The sequence below is a fragment of the Nothobranchius furzeri genome, chromosome 4 (genome assembly GCF_043380555.1).
Source record: "Nothobranchius furzeri strain GRZ-AD chromosome 4, NfurGRZ-RIMD1, whole genome shotgun sequence".
NCBI lineage: Eukaryota > Metazoa > Chordata > Actinopteri > Cyprinodontiformes > Nothobranchiidae > Nothobranchius > Nothobranchius furzeri.
In genome coordinates, this window is record NC_091744.1 from 77,269,544 (window position 1) to 77,282,714 (window position 13,171).

At 40.7% G+C, this 13,171-nt stretch overlaps 1 protein-coding gene across 2 annotated transcripts; it reads left to right on the top strand.

Moving 5' to 3' along the window:
• The first annotated feature begins 10,086 nt into the window (after window positions 1-10,086).
• phlda2 (pleckstrin homology-like domain, family A, member 2) lies at window positions 10,087-12,674 on the top strand. 2 transcript variants are annotated; one of them, XM_015964885.3, is made up of 4 exons: window positions 10,087-10,584; window positions 10,906-10,983; window positions 11,595-12,257; window positions 12,364-12,674. In XM_015964885.3, the coding sequence occupies exon 3, from the start codon at window positions 11,761-11,763 to the stop codon at window positions 12,214-12,216; it is 456 nt and encodes a 151-aa protein (XP_015820371.1). In that variant the 5' UTR covers window positions 10,087-10,584; window positions 10,906-10,983; window positions 11,595-11,760; the 3' UTR covers window positions 12,217-12,257; window positions 12,364-12,674. The 2 variants fall into 2 exon arrangements, with proteins under 2 accessions (XP_015820371.1, XP_070406801.1); XM_070550700.1 differs by lacking the exons at window positions 10,087-10,584; window positions 10,906-10,983 and having other exon boundaries at window positions 11,076-12,257.
• Window positions 12,675-13,171: the final 497 nt, after the last annotated feature.

Below are 13,171 nucleotides of genomic sequence, written 5' to 3' on the forward strand. Positions count from 1 at the left end.
CATTGCCTTGTGTTTTGGAATACAAGTGCAACCCATATGCAGGTTGCACTTGCTAATTCCCACATCGCCAAAACATCAGCAGATCACCTCCATGTTTCATATTTGTTGGCTTTTCTCCTAACATAACGTTTATGATTGTGGCCAAAAAGTTAAATGTTGGTCTCATCACTCAAAATGAGTTTGTCACAGAAATGTTGAGGCTGGTCTCTGTGCTCTTTGGTTTATTGTAAGCGAGATGCTTTGTGGCGTTTGGTTTTAACGGCCTTCTTCTGGCAACTCAGCCTTGTAGCCCATTTATCTTCAAGAGCATCCTTATTGTGCTTCCTGAAACTGCCACACCATTTTCTTTGAGAGGGTCCTGAAAGTCAGCAGATGTTATTTCAGCGTTTTGTTTGGTTTTTGCATCGCAAACAATTTTTTCTGCAAGTTGTTGCAGAAACATTTTCAGGTCTACATGATTGTGGTTTGATTTCAGCAGAACCCCTAATTATCCACTTCTTTATCAAGAGGTCTTACACTACTGTTAGGCATTATCAGTATCTTGGGTATTTTTTATATCCCTTTTCTGTTTTGTGGAGTTCAGTCATCTTCTTGTAGATCTTGTGACAGTTCTTTTGCTTTCCCCACGACTCAGAAACTAGTAATGTCAGTGCAGCTCTGGACGGAAGAGGCAAGAGTTTGTCACACAGATTGCAAGAGAACAGATCGCATGTGATCATGGTTATCTTTAGCTCCCATTCAAACCCATTTGTGTCAGTTTGTGGGCATGTTTCAGGCCAAAATCCCTGGGATTTGTAAACTTTTTGACAGGACTGTTTTGGTATTTATTTTGTTATGGTGTGTGTGTGTGTGTGTGTTTTATTTGAATTCTTTGATAAATTGCCAAATATCCACCAGGATGAGTAAACTTGTCGGCACAACTGTATTTCTATGTATCCCAGCATGCACCAGGCTTGCAGCTTTACACGGATGTGGAAGAAGGTTGGTTGTAGCTTTGCACAGTCTGATGTTAAAACTAAACAGTGTTTGTCTGCTAAAGCTAGATTATGAAGCTAATCTGTTTGGTTTTATGATTATCTCAAGTTTTCTTTCTGCCTTTGAGAAAAGCGGCCACACACCCCGTTGTAGCGCAGCAGCTTTGATCTGTCTGGAATTCTGAATGAACGTTGAACCAGGCGTGGCATGCTTCACCTGAATTACACACCTTCACTTCCGAGCAATAAAAAAATAAAAAACGATTTCAAACCTGGGAAGCCTTGTTTGATGTATAAAAAGAGCTTCAAATCAGAAAAGTTGGAGTCAGCCAGGTTTAATTATATGTTGACGCTGCATCAGCTTAAGGTTTGATTAGTAGTCACATCAGGACAAATGATAATGTACTGGGGGACTTTTCCCTCCACAAATTCCTCCTAAATTATGATTTAACAATTTAAATCCAGTAGAAATTAACTCATTTTGAGCTTCTTCTGTAAAAATGAGCCTATGTGATGTACATAATGTGGCATCCTTTCACATTTATTTGTGTTTTCTCCCAAAGAAGTGCTTATTTTTGCAGGACTGACACCATAAGAATGATTGATCTGCACAATGTCAGAAAATACATCCCAAAACTGCCCAGTCTTCTCCTACAGATTAGATTAAATGTCTGGAAAGGCTCTTGGTTAATCACAAGCCCTGCTGAAGTTATGCAGAAGGCAAAGTGAAAACGTTCATGACAAGGAGAAGAACTGCAGACCTGCATACCTGAGATTCTCCAAATGTCAAGCCGTTATGAAGGAATGAAGTCCTCGACACACTGAGGAACTCACCTCCGTTAAAGCCAAGGAAGGAAGTTTGTCTATTCTAGGCTGAAATATGTGTGGGAATCACAGTGAAGCATGACAATGAGCATGTTTGTTGAACAATGGCATTTATGAAACATTTTAATCTGGTCCAGCAGCATTCTGCAAGAGAAGTGAATTGAGTCTCACCTTTGGTAAATCTGAAACGCCACACAAGTGATGATCTTGTGGTGTTTATGTTCCAGGGTAAAAAGGTAGACATTTTAGTAGTTTTTAGTAAATTGATTTGGTTTCTGTAAATAATTTGGCCCAAATTGATGGAGCAAAGAAGCAGGATACTTTGCAGAATTTGTTCTTTGTCCAGCAAAAGTCAGCACCAAAATCCTCTTTATGGGTGACTTTTATGTTATTTTCACTCCTGGAAGTGGCTCATATATAGTGACAGTGTGTGGTTTCCCTGGTGATAGGGGCCAGTACATACTTAAATCATTGCAAGTAAGCAGTATTTATTGTGCTCAAGTAGGGATGGGTACCTTTGACATTTAAATCGATCCGGTACTAATTCCCGGTACCTTGGAATTGATACCGGTACCAATTTTCGATACTTTTGAGTGTTTATTATTTTAATTCTCTTTTATAATTAAATATATATTTTTCTCAATATATAACAATATTTGATAAATATCACAATAAATAACATTCAACTGTTTGTATTTTAACATCGTCCTTGTAGTTTTATAAGCTGATAATTAAACAGAAGCAAACATCTTTACTGTGAACTAAATTTACTGCGTATCTTCATTCGTTTTGCCGTCTCCTTTTTCCTTTTTTCATTTGATTTTCCCCACTGGGAAGTTAGAATTTCTGAGGAGAAAGCAAACGCACCATTAGCTGATAACAATAGTGGCAATGGAAGCTAACATATCAAGCTAACGTTATCCTAAACAGTTTATTTAACTGCTGGAGCAGATTAAAACGATGATGCCTCACACTTAGATCGTTGTCGCTGGTTTCATCTTCAACCAATCACTCGTCGCATTTAGTAAAATGAAGCCAAACTTTAGAGCACGTTCATGTTCTTCTAGTCGGAAATTCGGGGTTCCGAGGAGAAAGCGAACGCAACATTAGCGAAACGGAAGCTAACATATCAAGCTAACGTTATCTTAAACATTTTATTTACCTACTGCAGCAGATTAAGATGAGGATTTCTCACTTAGATCGTTGTCGCTGGTTTCATCATCACCCAGTTACCCATCACATTTAGTGAAGTGGACCCAAGCTTTAGAGTGCGTTCTTTCTACCATGCTGCTCTGTTTACAACTGGCTCGCAGCGAGCGATGACATAACGCTCTTGCGCATGCGCAGCTGTCTTGGTAAGTTCTCGTTATGAAGGACGGGTACCGAAACGAGGCACCGTTTGAAATGACGTGAATCGGTGCTCAGTCGGTACTGTGGAATTCGGTCGGTACCTTAAAAAGTACCAAATTCGGTACCATCCCTATGCTCAAGTAAGACCTTACGAACGGATGGCCATCAGGGTCAAAAATCCCTGAGTGTCCAATTTTCAAACATTTACTTCTATAGATTGTTCAACTTCCAGCGAAATGACAAGCACATCAGTACTTTTCATCACCGGGACTGCTTGTTACAAATCAGTAAATGTGTTTTGACCTCACAGGCTCACGTAGAAGGAAAAACTGCATCTAAAATGGCTTAGACCCACTCCCATGTATTTTAGACCTGATTTTTATGGTTATATGCCACAAAGCCACTAATATTTTCAACAACTGGACATGATTTAATTAATTTTCAAGAACATTACAAAGGATATTTTTAGAGAATAATGATACAACCTACACATTGTCACTTTAAAGGAGCAGTATGTAAGAATTCTACAGTGAAATAATTACAAAACAATATATTGTCTCAATCAGGTTGGAAGGAAAGGTACATTATAACAGATTTCCTTCTAAGCTGGCTGGGAAGTGTCAATTTAGCTTGTTTTTAAATGGCCAAAGAGGGAAATTGTTTTTGTTTACTGTCAGTGAGTTTGTGAGGTTGCCAAGTCTGCACCAAGCTAACACTGCAATGCTGGCATTTGTAAGTTGACACAGACAGGCAAAAAGCTCCAGGTTTGTTTAAAGAACTGAAGCCAGTAAACAGGAGCAACCCAGAAGTCCTTTCTTGCACCTCTAAGAAACCACAGCATCTTTTTATTTTATTTTTATTTTTTTACTCTAATTTTGGGTGATGCAGGCTGGAGACTAACATTGAGCTAACAATGCTAATGGTGAAGTGGAAGCTAATAGTCTGCTCTAAATATATGTCAAGCTACTTTTTCATTTACCAAGAAGTCAATATTACAGTGAAATGTATGTCTGAGGTGACCATTGAGTCCATCTTAATGTTTTACTTTCATTAATGAATCATTCAGAACTGTAACAGCAAACAACCACTAATGCTGAAGAAATATTACCACAATAAGTAAGTGCTCCTTACCATAAAACATCCAAGACTGCAATCACCAGATATAACAATGTATTTATCTACCTATCAGCTTACTGTGTATGACTCGCCTTTGTCATCTAGAATCTTCTGCCGCTGATCCATAGTTGGCAGTAGCACTCACAGAACGGGAGTGAAAAAGTAACATTTTGTTAAGTAAAACAGACTGCAGTACACAAACTTGGTCACTGGTTGTTGTTCTTACTTCATTTTTACATATTGCACCTTTAAATTCAAATAAGCTTAAAACCTTCAGTGACTAATAAGAATTAAGAAGCTTGAATCTAATTAGCTGACTTTGAAAACGGTGTTGTTTACAAAACTTCCAGTTTGCCATTTGATGTTTTCTAGTTTATTTTTTACAAATGAGGAGAAACATAATTTAGTTCTGATCAGATCAACGAGCTAATGGCTAGGCGCAGACGGTGACTGGTCTTAAATGTTTTGTAGAAACATATGTTTACAACATTTCACATGTGTTTATTTGGATTTCCATAATTAACTGAAGAAAATAGAGGAAAAAGTTTGTTTTTGATCAAAATTTCATGGACAATGATGGCAGTGGCAGAATAGTGTGTATTAGGTTGCATGCATGGTTTTCATGCAAGACCATGGTCGTAAGTCAGTGAAGGGCAGAATGCCTTCTCCAGTTCAGGGATAAGGTCCTGCCCCAAGTGGAGGAGTTTAAGTATCTCTGGGTCTTGTTCACGAGTGAGGGAAAGATGGAGCATGAGATCAATAGGCAGGCTGGTGCTGCGTCTGCAGTGATGCGAGCGTTGTACTGATCTGTCGTGGTGAAGAGAGAGCTGAGCAGGTAGGCGAAGCTCTCGATTTACCAGTTGGTCTACGTTACCCTCACCTATGGTCACGAGCTTTGGGTAGTGTCAGAAAGAACGAGATCACAGATACAAGCGGCCAAAATTAGCTTTCTCCGCAGGGTGTCTGGGCTCTCCCTTAGAGAAAGAGTGAGAACCTTGGTCATCCAGGATGAGCCAGTTGAGGTGTCTTGGGCATCTGATTAGGATGCCTCCTGGACGCCTCCCTGGTGAGATTTTCCGGGCACGTCCAACCAGAAGGAGACCTAAAGGAAGAACCAGGATACGCTGGAGGGACTATGTTTCTCAGATGGCCATGGAACGCCTTGGGATTCCCCCAGAGGTGAGGGCCCAAGTAGCTGGTTAGAGGGAAGTCTGGGCCTTTCTGCTTAGGCTGCTGACCCAATGACCCGACTCCAGATAAGCAGAAGAGAATGGATGGATATGTTTCATGCAAACTTCTTTAACTGCTTTAGATTCAAGGCTAAATAAAACCTCATTTGTAACGCTCTCTAGGCTCATCCATCCGAGCAGAAATAAGCTTCGTCTCTAAACTGAAGCTATTCAGAGAGGTTTATAAGGTCAGCCAGATGGAGCATCAGGTTTAATACTTTCATAGACCTGTCCTGTCCAGTCCTCCACATCTTCTGCCCTTTTCTGGGGGATCTACAGGTGGATAATGCCCACAATATTTCTTTTATTAATATTCTGTATCTTTCAGACAAAACTTTGCAGGTGTTGACACAAATAAGAGTACAGTAGCTGGTTAATTAAGAAGAATGCAACAAAGATATTATCCTTTCGACTCTTGGGCATCATCAGCAGCCGTCCCGCTGAAGCGGCTCTTCATGAGACAGAAGACCATGTTTAGCAGCAGCCATGTGTGATTTCATTGTGTTTGCTTGAAGTCTTCATCAACCATTTGTTCTTTTTCCCACGGTGCAAAACACACACACACACACACACACACACACACACACACAAGCACACACACAGAGCTTATCAGAACAATGCCTCAAATAGCTGGAGAGCTTCATCACAAGGGCACGTGAACAAAGAGAAGAAGAGGAGGATGTGTGAGTTTTTATTTGAGTCAGTCAGCAGCTGTTACCTGCTGCACATTAATATACTGTTGAGAGATATATTCCTTTGTCCATCCGTTGTCATGAAGTACAATGTTTTGTAAATCGAATCAATATTTTATAGAATTTACAGCAACTATAAAAGATGACTAACATTTACAGCCTGGATCATGCTGCCACAGTTGAGTGTCTTCAGTTTATAAGCTGGGTGTGACTGTTTAAAGATTACACTCCTTTACTGGCAATTTACTGCAGCCGTCTGGGCCGGCTGTTTTGGGATTAACCCTTAACTTCCAGATAAAGGGGAAAAAATTCAATCAATTGCAAATAATATGAATTTATAACAATCTAAAAGTAATAAAATCATGGTAATAATGACGGAATGTGGTCACTCTTGCCTTTTTAAGTTTATTAGTTACAATCTGTGCATGGTTCACTAAGATATAGGATTTAAAATATGGGCTGCATGGTGGCGCAGTGGTTAGCACTGTTGCCTCGCAGCACAAAGGTTGCAGGTTCGAAACTCGGCTCGGCTGTGGCGTTCTGCGTGGAGTTGCGTGTTCTCCCCATGCATGCGTGGGTTTCCTCCGGGTACTCTGGTTTCCCCCACAGATCACAACATGCCCTATAGGTTATAAATTGCAAGTCGCTTTGGATAAAAGCATCTGCCAAATGAATAAACATAAACATAAAATATGTTCTACCAAATTAAATCGGCACTGGAGCAATATAAAAAAAGCTACTAAACCCAAACCATGGAGACTTTTTAATCATCAATCAGTCAAATCAATCAATCAATCAAAGCTTTATTTATATATAGCGCCTTCCACAACCCTTTCCGGGTGCCCAAGGCGCTAGAACACATTGTAAAAAGGCATATAGTCATAAAAAGAGAAGTTAAAACATAGAACATAATGCAAAAGGATAAGACAGTGAATAAAAGTGACATAACAAGGAATAAAACAGCAATTAAAACAAAAACTAAAAATAACATCAAAGCAAGCCGACTTCAAGCATGTTCTGGAAACGCTTATCAAAAAAAATTGTTTTAGTCGACTCTTAAAAACTGGCAAAGCGGTAGTCGGCCTAACTGCAGGTGGCAGCTGTGATCATGGAGAAATTCTTTTAGCACACACAGCGTAACGAGTGTGTGGAGTTGTGCACAGCTTGTAAACAATCTAGCTTGTTGTCAGCTTAAGCAGAATGAATTTTATAGGAGAGCAAAAAGTGGTTCAAGAGGTCCTGCCCTCATATTTTTAATACATTTGTAGTGGTCTATAGTAGGAAATTCCTACTAGGAATGGATGCCTTAAGTTGTACTCGGTGGGGGATGGGCTCCAGGCTCCAGCGCATGATTCAGCATGGAGGATTCAGGTAGAAGTGAAAGAAGCTTCAGTCTCACTTCCTGATATTTGGACACCTCAGATTTGCTAACAATAACGTGACTCTACCACTGGCTGTGTTTGCTCTGTAACATTGATGTTTTATCTCAACAAATAACACAAGCCTGAAGGAGTTCTGCCGTGTGGTGTAGCTGATCATGCTAATTGTTAACTTCTGCTAGCTGAGACATGCTCTGCTGTTTCCTGGACGCTAAACCAACAACAGCCTTTCCCGTCCTGAGTCAAGATGGGTGAGTCCATGAATGTTAAGTGACAGTGTGCCGTAGATCTGTCAGGTTTTTCAAGTTCTAGTGTGTAGGAGTTTATTTTCACATTCAGCTTGCACGTTAAACTTGGAGCGATTGATCATTTTCAAAAATACTAATTAAAAATGTTTTTGCAGGTGTTGTGAGAATATTTTGTGATGTGTTTGAGACTCTTATTGTGAAGGATTAAAGTAATTTCTGTGAGATGTTTTCAAAATTGTTTAAGATTAAAACAAAACCTTGGACTAATTTAAGAAAATGCTCTTATAGTGTAAAAACTCAACAGGAATCCTTGATGAAAAAAAATCATCAAAAACAGTCGTGATCAGAAGTGCAGCTCACTTCCTCTGGCTTTTTAAAAACTAGTCTCAGAATCTGAAGTTTATTTCTAACTCAAAATAAAATCACCAGGGTTCACTTGCATGTCTGTTCAGGAGGCTCGCACAGGACACATCCAGCGGCTTCATGTCTGGACATGACTTCAGAACTCTGGGACTTTCTGGTCCTTCCTCCTGCCATCGTGTCACACCCATGTGCCTGTGGCTGCAGGTCAAGAACGATGAAAAACCAAAGCAAAAACACAACTATTCGACCTTCATTCCCTCCCTTTTTATTTATATTATCTCATAAACGTATCTAAAGTTGCTGCAGGTGATGCACAATCAGACTTCCTCTCTTCTGGACTTGTTTTGTCTTTGAGGAAACAGTGAGAACTCGAAAGCACTGATTTGAACCAGAGGTTGTCGCAACATTAGCCATGTGAGCCAATTCCCTCCAGAAACAGCTGTACTTTCCCACAAGTCTGAGAAACGGGAACAAAGCGACACTTTTTAGTTTTACATGTTGAGTTAATCCGTTCTGATTATTACAGGTAGACAAAGAATATTTATAATAAACATCATTAATGCACGTTACTTTCACTTAATTCCTTAAACAAATTAATAAATGTGTGTAGATTTTTTGTTACCCAGTACACACACACACACACACACACACACACACACACACACGCACACGCACACACACACACACACACACACACACACACACACACACACACACGTAAACCTCATGCCCTCCCTTGGTAAGCAAACCCCTCCAAAGTGGTGCTCACTCATTGAGTCATTGCTCGGACATGTCTGCAAGCTTTAACCACAATCCTCCTCTAACACTAACACGCACACACACACACACACACACACACACACACACACACACACACACACACACACACACACACACACACACACACAGAGATGCATTTCACCCCTGGCTCATTTTGTCTAGATCACAAAGAGACAACTTCCTGAAACAAAATAGTGGAGGAAGTAAACAGAAGCTGGAGCCTTTTCACTCAACACGAGCCGGCGGGTGGTTGTGTTCATGAACACGTGTGCTTTTATTGTCTCTGAGGTCAGACGAGAGACCCAACCACTACATCCGGTTCCTGAGTTAATGTGTTTAAAATTATTCATCGTGGTTTTTCCTGTCCAAATATATCTGTAAGTCAGATGTTGTTGGTCTCTGGAGTCTTTACATGGGTGGTCCTGGAAATCAGAGCAACTCTAATCTGTTCTCTACTGCAGATTAACTATAAACTATGTGGCCAATGTCGCAAAAATAATTAAAATAATCAAACGTTGTCCCCTCATCCTGTACCCCCCTTCTTCCCAGCAGGCGTCAGAGGAAGTAAGTGATATTCTTCCCTCCTCCTTCTGTTGATTCACACAGATAGGAGCTCAGTCAGTGTTTGCTCCGGTCTGTCTGACATGAAGAGGTCTGAGTCAGTCAGCTGACTGCAGCGTGGTCACTAGAGGGGAGTGGTGGATGTCAGCGAGATAAGGGAGCAGCCACACCTCAGCTGGAGTATCAAAGGGCGTCAAAAAGTTCTTTGATTTAGTTTTCATCTCTGTTCACTGGTACCTTTGGAGAAAAAAAAATCACAAAACAAGATCATTAAGCTGCTTTCTATCAAATTCAGACCAAGTTTAGTGGTTAACGTGGCTCAACAATGAAAGTTTTTATTCAAACTTAATCAGATATTCGGTTTAATGTGCATCACTTCCAATGCAATACATTTCCTTAATAAGACTTGTGAAATTTACTTTGTAAAGATTTTCTTCATATTTATGTAGCATGGTGTGACTTAGTGATGTGTGTGTGTGTGTGTGTGTGTGTGTGTGTGTGTGTGTGTGTGTGTGTGTGTGTGTGTGTGTGTGTGTGTGTGTGTGTGTGTGTGTGTGAGAGAGAGAGAGAGAGAGAGAAATAAATCATAAATTGACTCATTTTTTAAATCTCTTATAGGAACCTTCCTGAAACATACAGTAAAAAATAAATAAATAAACATTTGCCTGTTTGTCAAACCTAAATATTTCAGATCAGAGAAAAAAAAATCCAGACTTCCAAAGACAACTGAATTAATTGTGAAATGTAATTTTCATATAATAGTTTGTTTTATTAGAGAGAAAAGGCTATCCAAATCATCCTTATGAGAAAAAAATAGCTAACTGTCCCTTTAACGTAGTTAAATGAGACACTTAACAAATCTGTCAATCACAATGATTATCTTTTGATTAGTGTTTTTAAGGGTTGTGTATTTGTTAGTTGAGAACTTTTATTTTGAAGGAACAGGCTTCCTGAAAATGGATCCAAACCCGGAAGTGGAGTCATTTTGTCAGGAAGAACAAACATTTTGAAGGTGTGGTGGTAAAAATTTTCACCTGGTGGAGATTCCTACCGAGCACGTGAATAAAGTGAGTTAAACAAATGTGTGTTTTGTTACTTTTGATGTTTAAACATGTAAGGAAATGCTTGGCCCTCCCTCTCAGGGCCTTTGTTGCAGCCTTGGTCAGGTGCTTGTTGTCATTAAGAGTTGGAATATCATTGCTAACTTTAAAAGCATTTATGTTCTGAGATTTTTGTGGAATGCCTGATGATGTGATGTAAATAGGCCCTATTTAATGAAATCAACATCTGGATACATTTTCCTGTAAGGAATTTCATGCTTGTGTAAAACTGTCAGTGTGATAATAATTAAGCTTGATTAGTCCCGTTTCTATGCCTTTGTTTTACAGCTCTGGTGTTTTTGTGAGCTAAGCTGGAATAAACCATCAGATTTGAGAGGTGGCCATCAATCTAACGGGATACTACAGGTAATGAGTGTTTTTTATGTCGTTGTTCCATTTCAGCCATATTGGAGGGTTTTCTGGCATGAACGGTCTGTTTAAAGTCAAAGGTCAGATATTCCCTGTTTTTTATTTATTTTTTAGAGCAGATTGGTTTCATCAGTTGCAGCAGTTGGTTCTGGTCCTGCCGCTCCAGACTGTTGATTGCTGATATTTCTGAAATGCAGTCAGAGATAATGATGTAACAGGGTGGAAATGTAACTTTTTCACTCATTGGGCTGAAAAGTATTTTTCCTCATCAAAATATTCTACCTCTTTAGTGCAGTTTGGTTAATTTTGAGCAGACAAAAGTCTAAAGATGACCTGCTAACTAATCCCAACTCAGCAGAAATAAAAGTGTAACTCATCACGAGGGGTTTGAAAGCCACTCGGGTTTTACTGTAACTGGCTTTTACGCACTCTCCAGATGTTAGATCTGTGCGCGCATCTGGCGAGTAAACACATTAGGACTGTACTAAACCACTTAGTGCCGACTGGGGAAATATTTGGACTAACTCCACAGTGGGATGTGGATTACTAATTAACATCTCTCAACCCTTCTCCACTCCGCGTGCGCCGCAACTTCCGCCCACGCTCAGCATGACTCCGCTGGTAACCGCATTCTCAAGCCAGCTGACGTACAGAAAGTGGGCGGGGAGAGGCTGGGCTGCCTATAAAACACCCTGGTAGTAGCCTCTGTCATTCACAACCGTTCCCTGGATTACTTCCACCAGTTTGGAGGAGCGCCTTCCTCTGGTCCTTCGAATGACTCAAGATAAAAAAGAGGGTTCCCAAACCCAAACAGTAACAATGTCTGCAGAGGAAGTCTGTCAGGTTCTTAAGGAGGGAGAGCTGGAGAAGAGGAGTGACAACTTGCTCCAGTTTTGGAAAAGGAAGACGTGCGTCCTGACCGCGGACGGCCTCAACATTTACGCCGACACGCAGAAGCGCACCAAAAGCAAGGAGCTGAAGCTGCAGTCCATCAAGAAGGTGGACTGCGTGGAGCGCACCTGCAAGTTCGTCTACTTCACCATAGTGACCACAGACAACAAGGAGATCGACTTCCGGTGCTCCGAGGAGGAGAACGGCTGGAACGCGTCGATCACCATGGCTCTGATCAATTACCAGAACAGAAAGGCCGTCCAGAACTATAAGACGCGGCCGGAGAACGAGAGCGCGTCTCCCGGACAGGAGGAGAGGCGCATGGCCAGGGCGCCCTGAGCGCGCTCCAGGACGCGGACACATCAACTGCTCCTAATATGGTGAGAGACGCACCAAGACACATGGCTGACACTTTGAATGAATGACTTATGTACACTAAAAATATAACACACCACAAACCTATAACGCGGTTTATTCCTCCTCCAGCGTCGAATTGGACCACTGAGGAAGAAAACGCGGACCAAAAGGAAGACAAAGTCCTCCGGTCCAGAGATGAAGGAATGTTGGGATCTGATCTCCTGGAGGAGGCTTGAGTCCGACAGACAGAAGTTACAAACCGGACTGAACTCTTGAACTGTCAGAACAATTTCATGTGCTCTCTATGGGAGAATAACTGTTAATTTATTTGTTTATATTGTGGTTACTGGCATAAAGCTCTTGTTTTAAATTATTTTACAATTTCTGTACTGTAAATTTATTTATTTGAATAAATATCCACGTGCTTTGACATAAATTCACCCATGCTTTGATTTTGTTGGAACTCTTAGCCGGAAGCCTATCCCATCGGGTCATTATCGCGTGATTTATGGGTGACGGCATTTCCTGATAAATGCCACTCATGCAACCTTAGAAAGGGAGTGGAGGACCGGAAAGTCCCTTTCCCCTCTGCTGTCAGGTGGAATGTGACTCTTGTCTCCAATAGTTTCAGGTCTGACTCATAACTGATAATGGATTCCATCAGCAGGACGGGCACTTAGAAGGTGTCTTTGAATGCACCGCTCCACAGTTGTGGTGGCTTTACTACCACTGGAATCTGTTGGGAAAATTACGTTAGAAATGTTGAATATGGCGCCTTTTGTTCTATAGTTAGAAATTATTCAAAGTGTACTTTTCTGACATGTAACTCCAAATAACTCCCAAAAGCAGATTCCTCATAGGTAGGTGAAGGCTGTAAAACTGTTTTACTGTTATGAACCCATTTGGAACAGCTTGACAAGACATTTCTACACAAACA